A 22660-nucleotide genomic window follows, 5' to 3' on the forward strand; every position below is an offset into this window, starting at 1 on the left:
CCTAGTTGTGGCGGACAGGGGCTACTCTCTCGTCGTGGAGGATGAGCTTCTCATGGTGGTGGCTTCTCTTGTTGCAGAGCACGGGTTCTCGGTGCTCGGCCTCCAGTGGTTGCGGCTTGCAGGCTCTGAGCACAGGCCCAGTAGTGGAGGCACATGGGCTTTGTTGCCCCCCAGCATGCAGGATCGTACGCTCAGAGGATTGTCACTTCGTGTAGTGCCCACTAGATCCTTCTGACTCAGAGTGTGGTCTGAGGACCAGTAGCCCTGGGAGCCCCTGGAAGCGTGTCAGCCCCACTGAATGCCAGGCCTGACCCCAGACGCACTTAATCAGAATATGCATCTGGAAAGCAGCTCAGGAATGTTTCTGCACATTAAAGTGCAACATTCTTCAGCTGGGTTGGTAGGGTTGCTGTAATAAAGTACCATAAACTGGCACGCTCCAATGACAGCGATTTGTTGTCTCACGGGTCTCTGGAGGCTGGGAAGTCAGAAACCTTGGTCGGCAGGGTTGGTTCTTTTCTGGGCTGCGGGGAGGAGGGTTCAGGCCCCTCTCCTTGGCTTAGAGATGGCCCTTTTCTTCCTGGGTCTCTTCACATCACCCTGTGTCTGTCTCTGTCCCCAGGTCCCCTTTTTGGAAGGACACCAGCCTCATTGGACGAGGGCCACCCGAACGACCTCTCACTCATTACAGCAACCCCATTTCCAGATTGGGTCGTACTCTGGGGTACTGGTGGTTAGGAGGCCAATACGTGAATATGGAGTAGCGGGACACAATCAACCCGTAACAGTCCTGCTTTAACTAGACCGTTGGGAACCGTGTTAGCGAAGCACAAGATCAGCTAACTGTGGACAGCCAAGCACTTGTCCAAATGACCTTCACCCTGAAAAGAAACGTGTTTAGGCCCGAAAGGTTTTCTCTACAGAAAGACCACAGCAACATTCAGCAATTAATTTTGGAGAAACCCATACACATTAGGTTTCTCTTAGCGGTTTACACTCACATGATATGAATTCAGCCTCCTTCAGTATCATTGTCTCGTTCCTCTGAAGGGGCTCAATTTGTAGTCTTCTCAAAATGATGAACTGGGACTAGATAGAATATTAGAGATGTGATCCAGTAGCCTGAGTTCACCATCTCTCTCATTCTTGGGATTATACCCTCACCTCTTGCCCACTCCCATCTCTCACCTATTTACTCTTTGATGAGGCAGTGATCTTAGGCTTCCCAGGTGACACTAGTGACAAAAAATCTGCCTGCCAATGCAGGAGACACAAGAGATGTGGGTTTGATCCCTGGGCCAGGAAGATCCCCTGGAGGAGGAAAGGACATCCCACTCCAGTATTCTTGCCTGAAAAACCCCCTGGAGGGCTACAGTCCATGGGGTTGCAAACAGTCAGACACGACTGAGTATACACATTCACAAGGCAGTGATCTTACTGGAATGTCAGCCTGTTAATCCTACCTGTTTCTGGAAAGCCACATTTTCTCATCTGACGATTTGGACCATGTGAAACACACATCATTCACCCCCTTGCCTGCTCCCTCAGGTCATTTCTTGATTCTGTCATCTCATGTTCTCTTCCCTTCCAGCACGATGTCCGTTTCCACCCAGTAGGCATGGCTTCTATATCTTCATCTAGTCTTGGATAAAAATGTTGACCAGGACAAGGTCCTCTTCTTCCATGGTAACATCAATCCACCAATATCCTGAAGGTCTGTCCAGGATCCCAGTGGGGCTTCTGCCCAGCACCTCCTTCCCTGGTGTTTCCCACCCCACCCCCCTTGTCGCATGGAGTGATTTTCTACTTTGACTCCACTGTCTGGCCACAATCGATTAGCCCAGGAAGGGGCACCTGAGCCAAACTGAGCTAGTGAATCCTTGTCCTCTGAATTTGGGGGAAGGAGGAAGTCTTACCAGTTTCTCCTTGAGCGCTGGACTATTGGGCATGCTGACGTCAGCAACATAGCCATTCTGTGGGGGTAAAGAGCAGGAAGCGAGCCAGGCTGCAGAGAGAGAATACAAGCCGCATCATGAGACTTGTGTGTGTGTGTGCACAGTCGTGTTTGACTCTGCAACACCACGGACCATGGCCCACTGGGCTCCTCTCTACATAGAATTTTCCAGGCAAAGAAAACCAGAGTGGGTAGACTTTTCCCACTCTAGGAGATCTTCCCAACCCAGGGATTGAACTTGCATCTCCTGCATTGGCAGGCAGTTTCTTTACTGCTCTGCCACCTGAGAATCCTGTAATGAGCCTTATAGAATACTTACCACCGGCAGGACTTCCCTGGTAATCTAGTGGCTAAGATTCTGGGGCTAAGAATTTGAGTGGCTAAGATTGTTGCCTGTAAAACCCCATCCACAGAAGAGCCTGGAGGGCTACAGTCCATGGGGTTGCAAACAGTCAGACACGACTGAGTACACATGTGCACAGGGTGTGATCTTACTGGAATGTCAGCCTTTTGGTCCTACCTGTTCCTGGGAAGCCAATGCAGGGGGCCCGACTGCCAGCCCTAGGCAACTAGACCCCGCACGTCACAGCTAAGAGTCTGCATGCCTGAATGCTGCGGATGCAGAACCCACATGCCGCAAGGAAGAATAAAGATCGAGCGTGCCACAACTAAGACCCAGGGAACCCAAATAAGTAAATATTAAAAAAAAAAAAAAAAGACAAGAGCAGTAACGGAGCATGTCTGAGTGACTTTCAAACCTCTAGTTAGAATTGCTCTTGAATGCTCCAGGATCATGCCTGTCACTAGGTCCTGTGGGACATTTGGGTCCCCTTTACAGTGTACCTCTTTCTTAAGCTTAAGCTAGTTCCAGTTATCATTTACAGCCAGAATATTTCAAAATACAACCCAATAAGGTAGCAATCCAAACAACGCTTAATAGCTAAAAACTAATATTACTAAAATTCAGAGTCCATATTTCTCTCAAGTGCACAAAAAAAAATTAAACATTTTTTGCCAGATCCTTGGAAGAAATCTAATTACACCATCTCCATTATTACATTTCTTTGTTGCAACAGACTATACAAGTGTAGGAATAGCACATGGATTTTCTTTGAAGATAGGACAATAAAGTTAATTTGAACCTTTTAATGTGTATAAGCTTATTAATTGATTTTTATAATAGAAATGAAAATATAGGTATAATTTATGTTTATACTATATTCAAAGTAGAACTAATTTTATCAAAACAGAGTCTCAGGAAAAAGCAATTATGACGGGCATTAAGAAGGGGGGAATGATTTAGATAATATTAGAACAGCATAAGACGTTTAAAGAAATGTTTGTATCTTAATTTTTGTGTTTTAAAAATACTGTCATCTTATCATCATAATCATAAACTAAAGGAATAAAGAGGAAAAATGTGAATAAAGTGTTTTGATGAGTCCTCAAAACATCTATCGCTTTTAGATGAATCATTTTCTTCCTCTTTCTGCAGGTGTCGGAAAAAAACATACCCAGCCAAACTACCTACTGCCAGCATCATCATTTGTTTCCACAATGAAGAATTTAGTGCCTTGTTTCGAACACTGTCCAGCATCATGACCCTCACTTCACAGTATATTCTTGAAGAAATTATTTTGGTAGATGACATGAGTGATTTTGGTAAGAGCGAATGCTAACCATCTTTCTAATCGTCTTTGAAGTCAGTGCCATCTCTGTGGCACTTGAGTTATTTTATACAAAAAACATTTTTGGTGGGTGTCGAGGTAGGCAATTTGGAGCACTGATGGTGATGTGAAAGTCTGGTCCCTGACCTTCTGGTTGGGCTAATGGGGTGGCTAGCACTTCCGTGAGATAAAGGTAGGGGCAAGCCAGTCTTTAGAGGTCATGGATGATGTTGAAGAAGTGATGTCTACGATGGGTCAGCAACAAGCTTTTACTGTATAGCACAAGGAACTATATTCACCGTCTGGCGATAAACCATAATGGAAAAAATATGAAAAAGAATATGCATAACTGAATCACTACAGTAGAAATTAACAGTAGAAATTTCTGTACCATAGAAATTAACACAACATTTTAAATCAACTCTACTTCAAGAAAGTAACATTTTTTTCAAAAGTGACATCTGAACTGAGATGAGTTGGGATTACATAGATGAAGGGGAAGGAAAAAGTATTTTAGGCAGAGAAAATGGCCCAGAGGCAACAGAAAATATGGTGAGTTTGGAATAGTTTTTTATTTTATGTAGGGTGTGTGTGTGTGTGTGTGTGTGTGTGCGCGCGCGTGCGTGCTCAATCGAGTCCTCCTCTTCGTGGCCCCATGGACTGTCGCCCACCAGGCTCCTCTGTCCATGGAATTTTCCAGGCAAGAATACTAGAGTGGGTTACCATTTCCTCCTCCAGGAGATCTTCCCCACCCAGGAATCAAACCTGTGTCTCTTGGGTCTCCTGCCTTGGCAGGCGGATTCTTTACCACTGCATCACTGGGAAAGGACTTACGTAAATTGTGTATGAGCATAGTTTTAGGAGGGATGGGGTGGGCATAAAACTAGAAATGTAAAAAGTAGCCCCTCATGAAGGCATTGTTTGGATTTTATTTGGAGAAAATGGGGAATGATTCCAAGACTTAATGTAGGGTAATGACACAACCCAGGTGCTTTACATGAAAGAATTCTAATCACACCAACTACACTTAAGGGTTTATTCCCTCATGTTCACTGATTTTAAAGAACTAGAACACTAGAACAAAATCTTTAGAGCTCCGTTTAGCATTTGAACTCAGTTGTCTATTTACAATTTAATTCCAAACCTGAGGCAAGCCGAGAGGACCCAGATAAAGGATAAGCTCTCTGGGCTCTGCAGGTTGCCTGTGGGGTCCTTTTCTCATGGAAGCAATGCATGCATATTGGATACTACCTGAAGGTTTACATAATCTACTGTGAATCTGACCCACTATGGGCTGGGACAGAAAAAAGGAGGAGAAACTGAAGAGGAGTAGGCAAGGGAAGAAAAGAACAGGAGGTTTACCCTTGGAGAAGCAACTGAGATGCATCAACTCAAAAGTGAAATGGGGACTTCCCTTGTGGTTCGGCAGTTAAGAATTCACCTGCCAGTGCAGGGGACACAGGTTTGACCCCTGATCTGGGGAGATCCCACATGCTGCAGGGCAACCAAGCCTGTGTGCCACAACTACTGAGCCTGGATGCCTAGAGGCCATGCTCTGCAACAAGAGAAGCCACTGCAGTGAGAAGCCCACGCACTGCAAGTAGAGAGTAGACCCCTGCTCGCCACAAGAGAGAAAGCCCGTACACAGCAAGAAAGACCAGTGCAGCCAAAAAAAAAAAAAAAGTGGAATGGAACTCAAGCTAGTGTCAGCTCTATTTAGGAATTTCACTCATTGGCCAGGCACTGTATGCAGGTCAAGAAGCAACAGTTAGAACTGGACAAGGAACAACAGACTGGTTGCAAATCAGGAAAGGAGTACGTCAAGGATGTATATTGTCACCCTGCTTATTTAACTTATACGCAGAGTACGTCATGCAAAATGCCAGGCTGGATGAAGCACAAGCTGGAGTCAAGATTGCCGGGAGAAATATCAATCACCTCAGATACGCAGGTGACACCACCCTTATGGCAGAAAGTGAAGAATTAAAGAGCCTCTTGATGAAAGTGAAAGAGGAGAATGAAAAAGTTGGCTTAAAACTCAACATTCAGAAAACTAAGATCATGGCATCCAGTCCCATCATTTCCTGGCAAATAGATGGGGAAACAATGGAAACAGTGGGAGACTTTATGCTTTTTGGGCTCCAAAATCCCTGCAGATGGTGACTGCAGCCATGACATTAAAAGATGCTTGCTCCTTGGAAGAACAGCTATGACCAACCTACACAGCATATTAAAAAGCAGAGACAATACTTTGCCAACAAAGGTCCATCTAGTCAAAGCTACAGTTTTTCCAGTAGCCATGTATGGATGTGAGACTGGACTACAAAGAAAGCTGAGCCTGAAGAATTGATGCTTTTGAAATGTGGTGCTGGAGGAGACTCTTGAGAGTCCCTTGGACTGCAAGGAGATCCAACCAGTCCATCCTAAAGGAAATCCGTCCTGAATATTCATTTGAAGGACTGATGCTGAAGCTGAAACTCCAGTACTCTGGCCACCTGATTCGAAGAACTGACTCATTGGAAAAGACCCTGATGCTGGGAAAGATTGAGGGCAGGAGGAGAAGGGGATGACAGAGCATGAGATGGTTGGATGGTATCACCGACTCAATGGACATGAGTTTGAGTAAGCTCCGGGAGTTGGTGATAGACAGAGAGGCCTGGCATGCTGCAGTCCATGGAGTCACAAAGAGTCAGACACGACTGAGCAACTGAACTGAACTGTGTAGGAGCCACCTGAATCTGAGGAGTCCAGTGTTGTTTATTTCTGGTTTTGTGCATGGGAGGGGATGTGGAAGGATGGCTAGGTTCCTCATCTGACTGAACAACACATCTGTCCACATGTGGGGCAAAAGGCCCCAGTAAAGCCATGAGCAGGCAGCAGGGGGATCTTTGCTGGACTGTGAAGTCTAACATCTCACCCAAAGGATGAAGATCCTGCCATGGAGGTGCAGTCCCAGGAGGACTGAGGAACTCCCCAGGGGCCCCAGCCTTTCAGAACTATGCCAAGAGTTCAGAGACACACCTGGAGATCTGCCCAGATGTTCTTTAGGCATCAGAGGACTCGCCGCTGATGGCTGAGAGATGGTTGGACCAGACACTCTACTTCTCCTGGATCCACAGCCACCTGATGGGTGGTCATTTCACCCACACCACCAAGGAGCTTAGTCCTGGACCCACACAGAACCTCAAACACAGGAAATGCAGGAAATGGGGTATTTGGTGTCCTGATGGTGCTCAGGGTTGATGCACCCCCACTCTTAACCCACGAGGATTTCCTGTGGGCTCTAGGAGAACTTTCTTGAACTAAAACTAGTCTTTTCTGGCTCATACCAGTAGGTACTGGAGATGGAGTCCCTCAGCTTGGGATGGCAGGGGTCGAGAGCCCAGACAACCACCTCCATTGAGTTACATGAGAGACACGTCCAGGGCTGACCTGCTACCATCCACCCTTCTCATAGTCCTGGTCCCTCTTGGCTACACACAGCAGCATGGCCATCTCCTGAATGACTCGAAGCCTCCACTTCACATCAGCGATGACCGCTGCCAGAACGGCCTGTCTCCTCCCACGGCTGCCGCACAGAGTTCCTCTGAGTCCTGGATGTTGGAGGGCATCTGCAGACATCTGATCTGAGATGCTGCCCCTACCCTGCAAGGGTAGCTAAGCAGCCTGCAGTCTGCCTCTGAGCAGGGCCCTGGCACTCTTTTCACAGACAAGGAAAGAGATTTCTTTTATTCTTCTGCCAAGACTATAGTGAACCTGCCTGCATTGATCCCCAGCCCCCAGATTCTCTGACCTCTGAGGCATCGGTATCCGTCTCACCAGAGACTGACTCCTTTGTTGTTGTTCAGTCCCTAAGTCATGTCCGACTCTTTGTGACCCCATGGACTGCAGCACACCAGGCTCCCCTGTCTTCCACCATCTCCCAGAGTTTGCTCAAATTCACATCCACTGAATCGGTGATGCCATCCAACCATCTCATCCTCTGCCACCTCCTTCTCCTCTTGGCTTCAATCTTTCCCAGCATCAGGGTCTTTTCCAGTGAGTAAGCTCTTCACATCAGGTGGCCAAAGTATTGGAGCTGCAGCTTCAGCATCAGTCCTTCCAATGAATATTCAGGGTTGATTTCCTTTAGGATGGACTGGTTGGATCTCCTTGCAGTCCAAGGGACTCTCAAGAGTCTTTTCCAGCCCCACAGTTCAAAAGTATCAATTTTTCGGCACTCAGCCTTCTTTACAGACCAACTCTCACATCTATACATGACTACTGAAAAAAAAAAACATAGCTTTGATTATGCGGACCTTTGTGGGCAAAGTGATGTCTCTGCTTTTTAATATGCTGCCTAGATTGGTCATAACTTTCCTTCCAAGAAGGAAAGGACCTCCTTTATCATCATCATATTAACCTCTGAGTATTGAGTGACTGTTATGTGTCAGGCTCTGTGCTTGGTGATGTATTTCTTCTTCTCACTGCAGGCCTGCAAGGACTATGTTAAATCTGCTTTCTCACTGACGAGAAAGCTGAGACTTGAGTGGTTGATAACCAGCCTGGGGGTTAGTACCCCCAGGCACAACTGTTATGAATAAAGTCAGAATGCTCCAAAGCACCATAATATATGCTTTTTCTATTAAAATTTTAATAATGATATATTAAAATAGAGGCATTTCATGGATTTCTCTGGTGGTCCAGTGGTTGGTACTCTGTACTTCCAATGCAGAGGTTTAATCCTTGGTCGGGGAATTAGGAGCCCACATGCCACAAAATGTGGCCAAAAAGTTGAAAAAAAAAAAAAAAGGAGTATTTCACTAGAAACACAGAAGAATATTCACAGTTGATTTCAATGCTGAATCTCTTTTTGTTCACGTTTTGTGCACATTTTGTGCATGTTCATTCAATCAAACTTTCTTTTCTAAGTTTGGAACATCTGCAGAATAGCAGTTTTTAAGAATCAATCGAACTTATGAGAAACTGGTTTAATTTCTCATAATTACGAGAAACTGGTTTAATTATAAGAAACTGGTTAATATACTTTGCAGTTGTCAAATGTTGACTCTTTTTTTCCAGATGATTTGAAAGAGAAACTCGACTATCACTTGGAAATTTTTCGAGGAAAGATTAAATTAATAAGAAACAAAAAGAGAGAGGGGCTGATTCGAGCAAGGATGACCGGAGCGTCCCATGCTTCAGGTATGAAGGTTTTGCTCCAGACAGGACCCCATGTCTGTGTCCCAGAGGTCTTCCTGCTCGTGTGGAAACCATCCTCACGTGTCTCCATGGCATAAACAGAAGAGTGGGAATATATTTCAGTCTTATGAGTCTTAAAACTTTGACTCTGAAAGTATTCTGCGTCAAGATGTTAATTTGTTATTTCAAATAGAAGACAAATAGAAATTATCCTTTGTTGGGGGGTGGGGGGGAGGCATAAGCTCAGCCTCCTGTTACAGGACCAGTCCCCCAGGTACAGACTCTGGGATAGAGTTGTACATGCAGGGGGGCCCCCAGGTGGTTCTGGGAACCAGGTAAAGCGGTGAGGAAAGCAAGACTTTACAGGGAGAGCGGGGCTATGAAGCAGCTGCAGACCCCATGGGGACCTCGGAAGCTAGGAAGGGGTCAGTCCAGGTCCTCTGGGAGGCAGGGGCCTGGATGACAGGGAGGCGTGCTTACAGAGAAATGTCTGCGAAGGATAAAGGGGAGAGGACGAAGTGTAGGCTGGACGCTTCTGGTCTGACCCCAGCGGAAGGAGGCAAGGAAGGAGGTAAGGCCGAAAGCCCTTCGGTCTGCTGCGTGGCTCCCAGAAAGGGCTTGAGTGAGCTGGTCGGGAGCCCTGGAGCAAAGACCGCGCACTGAAGTCCTGCGTGGGGCCGCTGTGGCCGGTGGGGTTCACCCGGCTGCCGGGGGCCCACACAGTGTGTGCAGTGATTGGCTGGGAACCCCCAGGAGGGCGTGGCCTTGGTGTGAACACTCCAGAAGATCCCGAAGCTGGGGCCCTCCCGGGGCAGCTTCTCGTGAAGGGAGGTCTCAGTCGACGGGAGCTGGGGGTCCCATCTGGCCTCCGGCATCCCTTGGGACAGCAGCCCGGTCCTCCGCTAAGGGCAGTTCCTGAGCTGTGAGACACGGGATACCAGCAAGGGAATGAGTCCCGAGGGGAATCCCGATGATCGAGCTTCCTGGAAGCCCGGGTAATCAGAGGGTTGTTCCCAGAAAATTAACCTAGGACCAAAGGCGAGGGGTGATGTTTAAGGGTCCGGCCATGTGGCAATCTGAGGAAATGTCTCCCTTCCTTAGCAAGGCTATTTCCTTATTGAGTAGAAGGCCAACTAAAAGCAAAATCGGAGTCTTTTTTTTTTTCTTTCTATTTTGGCCTGATCAAGTGAGACATTCTCTTACTTAACTACATTGCTCAGTCCTGTCCAACTCTATGGACTGTAGCCTGTCAGGCTCCTCTCTTCATGGGATTCTCCAGGCAAGAAAACTGGAGTGGTTGCCATTCCCTTCTCCAGGGGATCTTCCTGGCCCAGGGATCAACCCAGGTCTCCTGCACTGCAGGCGGATTCTTTTACTGTCTGAGCCACCGGGGAAGCACTCTACCAGATAATACATGTGAACTGTCCCAAACTCAGTACAAACCACTAAAACGGAATGACATGTGTCTTTTCAGAACGTTGATTTTATGCATTAATATGCATGTGTGTACATATGTATGTGTATATATACACACATGTACACATAGACACACACGTAGATTTAAGGGGTTTTAAATATATGGAATTGTACTATCTCTATTGTTCTGAGACTTCCCCTCTTTTCATTTCAGTTTAATGTTTTGTAGCTTTTCCCATGACAATGCCTGAGAGTTACCTCAGTTTTTGTTTCCAGCATAGTATAGTATTCCATATGGATTTCATAATTTGTGTCAGTCAGTCAGTTCAGTCGCTCAGTCATGTCCAACTCTTTGCAACCTCATGAATTGCAGTACACCAGGCCTCCCTGTCCATCACCAACTCCCAGAGTTTACTCAAACTCATGTCCATCGAGTCAGTGATGCCATCCAACCATCTCATCCTCTGTCATCCCCTTCTCCTCCTGCCCTCAATCCCTCCCAGCATCAGGGTCTTTTCCAATGAGTCAACTCTGCGCATGAGGTGGCCAAAGTATTGGAGTTTCAACTTCAGCATCAGTCCTTCCAATGAATACCCAGGACTGATCTCCTTTAGGATGGACTGGTTGGATCTCCTTGCAGTCCAAGGGACTCTCAAGAGTCTTCCAACACCACAGTTCAAAAGCATCAATTTTTCGGTGCTCAGCTTTCTTCACAGTCCAACTCTCACATCCATACATGAGCACTGGAAAAACCATAGCCTTGACCAGACGGATCTTTGTTGGCAAAGTAATGTCTCTGCTTTTTAATATGCTATCTAGTTTGGTCATAACTTTCCTTCCAAGGAGTAAGCGTCTTTTAATTTCATGGCTGCAATCACCATCTGCAGTGATTTTGGAGCCCCCCAAAATAAAGTCTGACACTGCTTCCACTGTTTCCCCATCTATTTCCCAAAAAGTGATGGGACCAGAGGCCATGATCTTAGTTTTCTGAATGTTGAACTTTAAGCCAACTTTTTCACTCTCCTCTTTCACTTTCATCAAGAGGCTTTTTAATTCCTCTTCACTTTCTGCCATCAGGGTGGTGTCATCTGCATATCTGAGGTTATTGATATTTCTCCTGGCAATCTTGATTCCAGCTTGTGCTTCTTTCAGCCCAGTGTTTCTCATGATGTACTCTGCATATAAGTTAAATAAGCAGGGTGACAATATACAGCCTTGATGTAGCCACTTGTCCTTTCCTGATTTTTATTTTTTACAATTACTGAAAAAAAAATTGCACTGGCAATTTTTGTACTTACACCTTTGTGGAAATTAATGCTTGCACCTATGGGATAAATTCATAAAAGTGGAATTGCTGGGCAAAAGGGGATTCTTATTTTAAATTTTGATGGATGGTGCCAAATTGTCCTAAAACAGATGGCACCAATTAACAGTTCCATCACATGGTATAAGAGGACCCTCTCCCTGGGGCCTTGCTGACACTGGTTATTTATTACCAATCATTCTGTGCTGTGCTTAGTCGCTCAGTTGTGTTTGACTCTCTGTGATCCCATGGACCATAACCCACCAGGCTCCTCTGTCCATGGGGATTCTCCAGGCAAGAATACTGGATTGGGTTGCCCTCCTCCAGAGAATCTTTCTGACCCACGGATTGAACCCAGGTCTCCCTCATTGCAGGCAGATTCTTTACCATTTGAGCCACCAGGGAAGCCCAATCATTCTAGTCTTTGACGAAATTTTGGTCAAAAAGCTGTATCCTTTATTTTCTTGGCATTTTCTTGACTACTAGCAGCATGGAGTATTTTTTCATATTTTTGTGGATTGTTTATAGATTTTTCTATGAATTTGGCCTGTTCATATCCTTTGTCAGTTTTGATTGGGTTGTTTGTCCTTTTGTTATTGATTCAAAGGTGCCTTTATGATATGACTCCTGTGTTATATACACTGAGAATATCATTCCCCAGTCTGTAGTTGCTCTTCCCATCTTTGTTGATGGTGTCTTGCATTGAATAGAAGTGTTAGTCACTCAGTTGTGTCCGACTCTTTGTGACCTCATGGACTGTAGCCTGCTGAGCCTGCCAGACTCCTCCATCCAGAGAATTTTCCAGGCAAGAATACTGGAGTGGGTTGCCATTTCCTTCTCCAGGGGCTCTTCCCGACCTAGGGATCAAACCAGAATCTCCCGCATTGTAGGAAGACTCTTTACCATCTGAGCTACCAGGGAAGTTGAACAGAAGTTTACCAAAAAATCCACTTCCTCTTGCTGGGCCCAGGGCCACGCGGGACTCTCCTGCCTTCCTTTTGGTAGGAATGGCCCATGACTGTTTCAGCCACATTTCCTGACCAAGGCTCACAGGAAGTTGGTTTATCCCCCTCCACTCTGTATTTCCCTTGTGGCTGACGAGGGTAGAGCTAAATGAGTAGAAAGAAACTTTGACTGCATAGGAGCTGTTGTGCATTTTGGAGGCTTACTTTAAGGGCCAGTAGCTTTGGGACTTCCCTCGTGGCCCACTGGTTAAGACTCTGAGCTCGCTGAGAGCATGGGTTCCATCCCTGGTGGGGGAACTAAGACCCTACGTGCCACATGGTGCCACCTAAAAGGAAAAGTAGAAAGGAAGAGAGAAGTGAAATTCACTTAAAAAGTCATGGCCGCTAGCTTTAACTTAATAATGAAATAATCAGATTCATCAATATTTTTCTTTATGATTTTTGTGTCTTGTTTGGGAAGTTCTTCCTTACTCTAAGATCCTGATGATATTCTACATTTTTAAAAAATGCTTGCTTTTCATGCTGCATTTTTTTTTTCAATTTCATTCATTTATTTTTGGCTGCATGGGTCTTTGTTGTTGCTGGGCTTTCACTAGTCGTGGTGAGCTGGGGTACTCTTTAGTTGCTGTTGGCAGGGTTCTCGTTGCAGTGGCTCCTCTTGTGGCGGAGCTTGGGCTCTAGGCCTGTGGGCTTTGCTAGCTGCGGCCCACAGGCTTACTTGCTCTGTGGCAGGTGTAATCCTCCCAGACCAGGGATTGAACCCGTGTCCCCTGCATTGGCAGGCGGACTCTCAACCCCTGGACCATCAGGGAAGCCCTGCCCTCATCACTCACCTCCCCTTGCTCTCCCCTGGTGTTACTGACCCTCTCGCTGCTCCTCAAACATACCAGCTGTACTCCTATCTCAGAGCCTTTCTTTGCATGTGATTTTCCCACCTAGAATGTTCCTCCTCCAGTCCCCTGTGTGACCTGTTACTTCAATTTGTTCAGGTATCTGGTTCAGTGGCACATTATCAGAGAGGCCGTTCGAAATCACCCTGTACAAAACAGCGAGGTCCTGTTCTTCTCTATCATCCTGCCTCTGATGGGGTTTTCTTGGTAATATTTATGGCTGCCTGTCCACTCGCCCCTGTGGGTGACGCTGCCCATGTGATGACCAAAGCTGCCCTCAAACTGAGACAGCTGTGATGAGTCTGTGCTGTGTCCTTGGCAGGAGGTCAAATGACCCCTGCTGGGTGGGTTCAACTCCATCAGGAAGAAATCAAAGGCTAGAGTTTTGCAAAGTGGAGAAAAATTGAGAAAGAGAAGCTCTAATTAGATGGCCTGAATCAAAAGGAAAGATGGCCTGAATCAAAACCAACTTTTTTGCATGGGAGCAGAAATGTTATGGTTTGGAAGCAGCCATAAGTAGCTAGGAAGTGCTGGTGTTGTCCTGAACCCAAGGATTCTTGTGGTCAGGGAGGACAAGGAGGGACTTTCTATGAGAAACAGCATCTTCTCGGGAGAGTCAGGGTTACATCAGACAAGGAGGTCTGCAGGAGAACTTAGTGTAGGGAAATTTATTTTTTTTAAGGATTTTGTTTTTTAAAAGAGCTTTACTTATTTTTGGCTGTGTTGGGTTTTCATTGCTGTTTGAGGGTTTTTCTCTAGTTGCAGTGAGCAGGGGCTATTCTCTAGTTGTGATGTGTGGGCTTCTCGTTTCAGTGGCTTCCCTTCTTGTGGGGCACAGGCTCTAGGGTGTTGGGACACGCGGGCTCAGTAGTTGCAGCTCAGGGGCTTAGTTGTTGTCTTGCTGCATCTCACCGTGCACACTGTTCACTGAAGCCAGGGTAGGCGAGGTGTGGGCAAGGAAGCTGAAAGAAAACTCAAGGAGCTGTAGCAACTGCAGACACATTTATTCTCTCCTGACCGGTCCAGCAGCTCCAGCAGCAGACACGCTGTGTTCTCTCACAGTTGACCCAGCAGACGCAGCCATAATGCAGCCTCAGAGGCCTTTCAGGTGGAGCTTACAGAACAAAAGTGGCCCGTGGCCAAGCAGGTACATTGTGATGCACACGCACAGTGCTACAAGTGATCTCAGCTGTTACAAAACCATGCATCTACAAAATGTGGGGTGAGAGCGAGAGGCATGGGGCGAGAGAGCCTGACCACCTCCATCTTGGCTAGTTTGCTCTTTACCTAAAGTTGCCCAGTAACATGTGGAATCTTCCCGGACCAGGGATGAGCCCATGTCCCCTGCACTGGCAGGTGGGTTCTTTACTGGACCACTAAGGTAGTCTGGAAATTTACTTTAAATAAGGGAACTGTGGACAGAGTAAAAAAGGGTAGTCCACAGTGGAACAGGGGGTTTGGGGGAATAAATACAAGGCAGTCTGGCGATGAGAATGGAGCCTCTTCCACTGAATTGGCCTGGGTGGTCATCAAGAGGCCAAGAGGGCAGAGATGAGGTGTAGATTTCAGCTAACATCCTGAAGGCAACAGCTTAGCAAAATCGAACACGCCATTGAGAGCTTGTGGTGTCACTTGACCATCACACAGAACGAGAGACGATTTTGTTGTCTCATGTGGGAGACAGAAGAATGCCCTTCCCCAAGGAGGTCCTCCTTATTCCCAAATCCTGTCAACATGTTTACTTATGTGGTGCAGAGGGCAGTGTCTGAGTCTCCCCCACAAACACCCAAGGGAGGTAATGGAGGACAGAACAAAAAGCACTGGGTTTTGAAGCAGAGCCTTCATTTCAAGTTTGGTATGTGCCAATTACCAGTTCCAGGATCTTGGGCACGTCACTTCTCCGAACCCCACCTTCCTATTCCATGATATGGGAACAAAGATATATAACTAACATGGTTGTTGCAATGATTAAATGAGGTCATTATGAGCACTTTTTTTTTAAGCATTAAGTATTAAACAATAGCTTATTAGTGTGTGCATGCTAAGTCGCTTTAGTCACGTCCCACTCTTTGCGACCCCATGGACTGTGGCCTGCCAGGCTCCCCTCTCCATGAGATTCTCCAGGCAAGAATACTGGAGTGGGTTGCCATGCCCTCTACCAGGGGATCTTCTTGACTCAGGGATCGAACCTTCATCTCTTATATCTCCTGCATTGGCAGGCGGGTTCTTTACCACTTAGCACCACCTGGGAAGCCCAGACAGTGAGTAGTACAAATAAATAAGAAATTAAAACATAGATATTTAATTATATGCTTCAAAATGATAAAATATGTAAAATAAAAGTAGGAGAAATACAGGGAAAAGTAATGGAAATACAGACCATTCATGGTGGGAAGTCTCTCAGAGATTTTAGAACTCACCATCCTTATCTTCCAGCTAGAGAAACTAATCTCCCCAAAAGACTAAAGACCTGCTCCAGGTCACATAATTCAGGACACAAACACTCAAATTCTGATTTCCATGGCAGTGAATAGTATTACCACACTACTGGTCATGGAAACATAGCAAACAAACAAAAAAGAGAAATTCAAATAGCAGAGTCACTTGAATTTTTTTCACAAAATCCAAATGGCCATGTTTAACAGATTTATGGTGTGAATAAAGTGGAAATGCTTGGATATTTTATAAAAGTTTATCATACACTTAAGCACAAAGAGATTCTCTGTAAACTCCCCATAACTAGATTTTGTGCACCGCATTATTAAACATCAATCTCAAAACAAAAAAAATTACGAAAGATAGCCATAACATAATACAATAAACTGAAATAAAATATTATTGTTTAAAACAATTTTATTGTTAATAAAAATGAAAACATTTAATACCTTAAAAATAATTGCCTTAGAGACCAAATCGAGAATATTTAAAATAGATATAATGGCTGTATTAAATAGTGAAGGAAAGGGAAACCTGGCATGCTGCAGTCCACAGGGTCACAAAGAGTCGGTCACGACTTAGCAAGTGAACAACAACAATCTAATGTTTAAATGTAAAAAAGTTGACACTAAGGAAAAGCAAAAAATAAAATGGAACAAGGGGAGAAAGAGACTGAGAATATTGAGAGAGATTGACACAGCGTTTGTTTGTTTGTTTTTAAATATGAAAACAAAACTTGCAAAACGCTATTCCTAGAGAAGTTGTGGGAATAGGTTGTGCTGGGAAAGATTGAGGGCATGAGAAGGGGGTGACAGAGGATGAGATGGTGGGATAGCATCATCGACTCAAAGGGCATGAGTTTGAGCAAACTCTGGGAGATGGGGAAGGACAGGGAAGCCTGGTGTGCTGCAGTCCACGGGGTCTCAAAGAGTCAGACACGACTGAGCAACTGGACCACAGCAACAAAGGTTGCTACAGGAAAGCAGAAAGCAAGCTTCTACTCAGGGAAGATGAGGAATATTTCTCCTGACTTTTAACTTCAGTGAGCAATTCAGTTGTGAACACTCCACAGATATGTTTCTTAAGGAGGAAGGATGGGAAAGCTCCTTTATCAGGCCCATTGAACTAGTGTCCTTCAGCGTTTGTTTTTTTAAATCTGTTTGTTTTTGGCTGTTTATTTTGTTTGTTTATATTTGTTGCTGCATATGTGCTTTTCTCTAGTTGTGGTCTGCAGGGGCTACGCTCTAGTTGCAGTGTGCGGGCTTCTCACTGCTGAGGCTTCTCTTGTTGCGAGCACAGGCTCCAGGCGTGGAGGCTTCAGAAGTTGCAGCATGTGACTGCAGTAGTTTTTGACTTCAGTAGTTTCAGCTCGGGGGGCTCTAGAGCACAGGCTCAGTAGTTATGGCGCCCGGGCTTAGTTGCCCCGTGGCACGCGGGGTCTTCCCAGACCAGAGATCGAACCCGTGTCTCCTACATTGGCAGGCGGATTCCTTACCACCAAGCCACTGGGGAAGTCCTGGCCCTTCAGTGATTTTAGATCCTAAGGAGAAGTTAGGAAGTTAATCTGGGCATATAGCATTTAGCAGAGTCACTATGTTGTACAACCATCACCCCCTCTAGTTCGAAAATATTTTCATCACCCCGAGAGAAAACCCCACACCCATAAATAGGGAAATTTTCTTATTTCCACTTCTCCCAGCCCCTGGCAACTACCAGTCTTCATCTGTCTGTGGATTTACTTATTCTGGATATTTCATAGAAATGAAATCAGACCTTTTATGTCTGGCTCTTTCACCAGCATAATGCTTTTGAGATTCATAAACATGTACCAATACTTCATTTTTTATGGCTGGAGGATATTCCACTGTATGTGTATATGCAATTTGTTTCTCCACTCATCTGTTGGCGGACATTTGGGCTATTTCCATCTTTGGGATAATATAAGGAGTACTGCTATAGATATGCACATACACGGGTACATTTGAATTCTTTTTAATTTTTTTTTTTTGTTGTTGTTCTCAAAGCATGCGGGATCTTAGTTCCTTAACCAAGGGTCGAACCTGTGCCTCTTGCATTGAAAGCGTGGAGTCTTAACCATTGGACTGCTGAGGAAGTCCCCTGAATTCTTTTTAAAATGTGCCAATGAGTGGAATTTCTGGGTCACGTGGTAATTCTGTTTAACTTTTTGAGGAGCTGCCAAACTATTTTCCACAGCAGGTGGACCATTTTGGGCTTCCTGGTTAGCACTAGTGGTAAAGAACCCACCTGCCAATACAGGAGACGTAAGAGGTGCAGGTTTGATCCCTGGGTCAGGAAGATCCCCTGGAGGAGGGCGTGGCAACTCACTCCAGTATTCTTGCCTGGAGAATCCCATGGACAGAGGAGCCTGGTGGGCTATGGTCTGTAGGGTCGCAGAGAGTCGGACACGACTGAGGTGACTTACCACACCACACAGCAATGTATGAGAGTTCCGATTTTTCCACATCCTCCCAACAGTTATTATTTTCTCTTTTTTGTTTTAACTCTGATAGTTGTGAAGTGATATGAAGTGGTACCTCACTGTTTTAACTTGCGTTTCCTTAAAGATGTGTGATGTCGAGCATCTTTTCATGTGCTTGTTGGCTATTAGTATATCTTCTTTGGAGAACCAGATGGTATTTTTCACCTATCAAATTAGCTGACGTGATTTTTTTAAATGTTTGTGTGATGTAACGTCATAGAAGCTATTTTAATGAAAAATGCAAAGTGTTGATTGAAAAGAAGGTGTCAGGCTCTTTTTAGCTCGGTTTTGATCGAGGCATGAAGACAACAGATGTTATATTCCAAGGTGAGTTTCTGACACCATGGGCTCAGTGGCTCAGTCGTGTCCTACTCTTTGCGACCCCATGGACTGTACCCGCCAGGCTCCTCTGTCCATGCGGATTCTCTAGGCAAGAATACTGGAGTGGGTTGCCATGCCCTCCTCCAGGTTTGACACAGTACCATAAAGAAATTTCGAAATAGATATCTGAGAAGCAGTAAGAGAACTCAGCTACCTTCAGTCACGTTGTCAGAATTAGGATTTTTGGATAAAGCTGCTTGCTAAAGCCTGGTGAGAGGAACTTGATGTGAATTATTTCCTGTGTTGGGGGCTCAGCGCATCCTCAAACATCCGTACAGCAAAACCAGAAACATCCCAGGGGGAAGAGAAATGAACTGGTGTTGGCTTCTCACCAGGGAATCAAAAGGGCGGAAGAAGGGCTGCGGAACCAAGGACATTTGCATCTGTGTTAGTCTCTCTTCTGGTGGCAGGGTTTGCACAGGCAATGTGTTTGGGTGAGAGAGAAAGCAGATCAGGGGTTCCCAGCCCCTGGGCCATGGACAGGTAGTGGTCCATGGCCTGTCAGGAACAGGGCTGCATGGCAGGAGGTGGGCAAGTGAGCGAAGCTTCATCTGCATTTACAACTGCACCCCATCACTGGGCTGCTCCTCCTGTCGGATCAGTGGCCGCGTTAGTTTCTCACAGAAGCACGAACCCTACTGTGAACTGTGCGTGCAAGGGATCCAGGTTGTATGTTCTTTATGAGAATCGTCCTGAAACCATCCTCACCCCACCCTTGGTCTATGGGAACATTGTCTTCCCCAGATCCACAAAACTGATCGCTGGTGCCAAGAAAGGTTAGGGACTGCAACTCTAACCCACAGTCACCAGCTCCTTCTGAATATCAGTGGCTCACACTGTCCTGCATTTTTGATACAGTATCAAACATACATTTCTTGCCTCCTCCTAGGGAAACTGAAAGCACTTTAATAACCAAACTTCCCTGGTGGCTCAGATGGTAAAGCGTCTGCCTACAATGCGGGAGACCTGGGTTCAATCCCCTGGAGAGGGAAATGGCAACCCACTCCAGTATTCTTGCCTGGGAAATCCCATGGACAGAGGAGCATGGTGGGCTATAGTCCATGGGGTCGCAAAGAGTCAGACATGAGTGAGCGACTTTACTTTCACTTTCATAGTAAGTGTTGGATAAATACTTGTTGCATTGAAACTCGATTTGTATTGTCGGGTGTTTCCTACACATGGGCTAACACTCGCCTGTTTTTGCCTCCCCAGGGGACGTTCTAGTGTTTCTGGATAGCCACTGTGAGGTGAATAAAGTCTGGCTGGAGCCCTTGCTGAATGCCGTTGCCAAGGACCCCAAAATGGTGGTGTGTCCTCTGATAGATGTCATTGATTACTTGTCCCTGGAATACCAGCCCTCTCCTATTGTGAGAGGAGCTTTCAACTGGCATCTGGAATTTAAATGGGATCATGTTTTCTCTTATGAGATCGAGGGACCGGAAGGACCCACTACACCTATCCGGTGAGATTCCTTCTGGTAATGGAGAAATAGCATAGAGGTAGTGGGAGCAGGGGGAAGCCTGCAGAGATTATTACTTTGATTCCTCAAGCTTAATGAAGAGAAATATTTCATTGTTTATCTTGTTTCTAAAAGTCTGTAATAATAGGATGTGGTAGGTTTTGTTTCTTTAATTGAAAGGAGGTGATGGAATTCCAGTTGAGCTATTTCAAATCCTGAAAGATGATGCTGTGAAAGTGCTGCACTCAATATGCCAGCAAATTTGGAAAACTCAGCAGTGGCCACAGGACTGGAAAAGGTGTTTTCATTCCAATCCCAAAGAAAGGCAATGCCAAAGAATGCTCAAACTACCACACAGTTGCACTCATTTCACACACTAGTAAAGTAATGCTCAAAATTCTCCAAGCCAGGCTTCAGCAATACGTGAACTGTGAACTTCCAGATGTTCAAGCTGGTTTTAGAAAAGGCAGAGAAACCAGAGATCAAATAGCCAACATCTGCTGGATCATCAAAAAAGCAAGAGAGTTCCAGAAAAACATCTATTTCTGCTTTATTGACTATGCCAAAGCCTTTGATTGTGTGGATCACAATAAACTGTGGAATATTCTGAAAGAGATGGGAATACCAGACCACCTGCCTCTTGAGAAACCTGTATGCAGGTCAGGAAGCAACAGTTAGAACTGGGCATGGAACAACAGACTGGATCCCAATAGGAAAAGGAGTACATCAAGGCTGTATATTGTCACCCTGCTTATTTAACTTATATGCAGAGTACATCATGAGAAATGCTGGGCTGGAGGAAGCACAAGCTGGAATCAAGATTGCTGGGAGAAATATCAATAACCTCAGATATGCAGATGACACCACCCTGATGGCAGAAAGTGAAGAGGAACTTAAGAGCCTCTTGATGAAAGTGAGAGGAGAGTGAAATAGTTGGCTTAAAGCTCAACATTCAGAAAACAAAGATCATGGCATCTGGTCCCATCACTTTTTGGGAAATAGATGGGGAAACAGTGGAAACAGTGTCAGACTTTATTTTTCTGGGCTCCAAAATCACTGCGGATGGTGATTGCAGCCATGAAATTAAAAGACACTTGCTCCTTAGAAGGAAAGTTATGACCAAACTAGATAGCATATTAAAAAGCAGAGACATTACTTTGCCAACAAAGGTCCATCTAGTCAAGGCTATGGTTTTTCCAGTAGTCATGAATGGACGTGAGAGTTGGACTATAAAGAAAGCTGAGCGCTGAAGAATTGATGCTTTTGGACTATGGTGTTGGAAGACTCTTGAGAGTCCCTTGGACTGCAAGCAGATCCAATCAGTCCATCCTAAAGGAGGTCAATCCTTGGTGTTCATTGGAGGGACTGATGCTGAAGCTGAAACTCCAATACTTTGGCCACCTGATGTGGAGAGCTGACTCATTTGAAAAGACCCTGATGCTGGGAAAGATTGAGGGCAGGAGGAGAAGGGGATGACAGAGGATGAGATGGTTGGATGGCATCACTGACACAATGGACATGGGTTTGGGTGGACTCTGGGAGTTGGTGATGGACAGGGAGGCCTGGAGTGCTGCGGTTCATGGGGTCACAAAGAGTCGGATACGACTGAGGGACTGAACTGAACTGAGTTGAATTGAGCATCTCATCCTGGTGCAGAATACCACATGGTTCGTATCCCTCGGATTTCAGCTGTCCAGATTTAAAATGTAGACGTGATTCTCAGGGATCAGTTGCATGTTGATCAACGATCAGAATACTAGCACTGTGGATAGCCCAGAAAAAGTCAAAGTCTGCCAGATTCATATATAAAATATTTATCCAAGGGCTTCTGTCTATAATTTTATAGGTTGAGAAGAAGGTCATTTTCCTTGGATATTAGTCTTGGAAAATATATTTCTAAATGTGAGAATAATCTCATTGTTAGGGCTTCTAACTGCATTTATGAGGCTGTTTCTCAAGAGACTTTCTCCAGATCACTTCCCACATTTTCTAATAACTTTGACTCCAGGCTCACTTCTCCTTTAATGTTACCCTCTTTGTTTCACAAACTATATGAGTCAATTTTCTAACACCATAGCCTAGCAAGTCCTTCATCTTTGCCTCTATTTTAATTTAGTTAGAGTTGTGTGATCTTCTATGAGTTACTTAACCTCTCTGAACCTTATTTCTTTCTCTGTAAGTCTGGTGAATAACTTCACATGCTGTTATGAGAATTAAATGAGTACATACTTAAATGTATATGAAGATAATTTTGAAGCTAACATGGGTGTTTTCTAGTTTTTAACTGTTTTCGCTATATTCAACATAACTTTGGCTAAAATCCATAATGCCTGCACATATGGAATCAATCTAATATCTGTGTGTCCTTTGTAGGTCACCTGCAATGCCTGGAGGAATTTTTGCTATAAGTAGGCATTATTTTAATGAAATTGGACAGTACGACAAGGGCATGAATCTGTGGGGAGGAGAAAACCTGGAACTTTCACTAAGGGTAATTCCAACCTTATG

At 45.2% G+C, this 22660-nt stretch overlaps 1 protein-coding gene across 1 annotated transcript in view; it reads left to right on the forward strand.

Annotated features, from left to right (window-relative positions):
* Positions 1-22660, forward strand: part of GALNTL5 (polypeptide N-acetylgalactosaminyltransferase like 5) — a 56076-nt gene that overhangs the window by 19220 nt on the left and 14196 nt on the right. Inside the window, exons 5-8 of the mRNA XM_043872605.1 lie at positions 3450-3616; positions 8683-8805; positions 19906-20155; positions 22526-22643. Of these exons, the coding sequence (XP_043728540.1) occupies positions 3450-3616; positions 8683-8805; positions 19906-20155; positions 22526-22643 (658 nt within the window). The remainder of the gene's footprint in view (positions 1-3449; positions 3617-8682; positions 8806-19905; positions 20156-22525; positions 22644-22660) is intronic.

This window comes from Cervus elaphus, chromosome 18 (genome assembly GCF_910594005.1).
Source record: "Cervus elaphus chromosome 18, mCerEla1.1, whole genome shotgun sequence".
Lineage (NCBI taxonomy): Eukaryota > Metazoa > Chordata > Mammalia > Artiodactyla > Cervidae > Cervus > Cervus elaphus.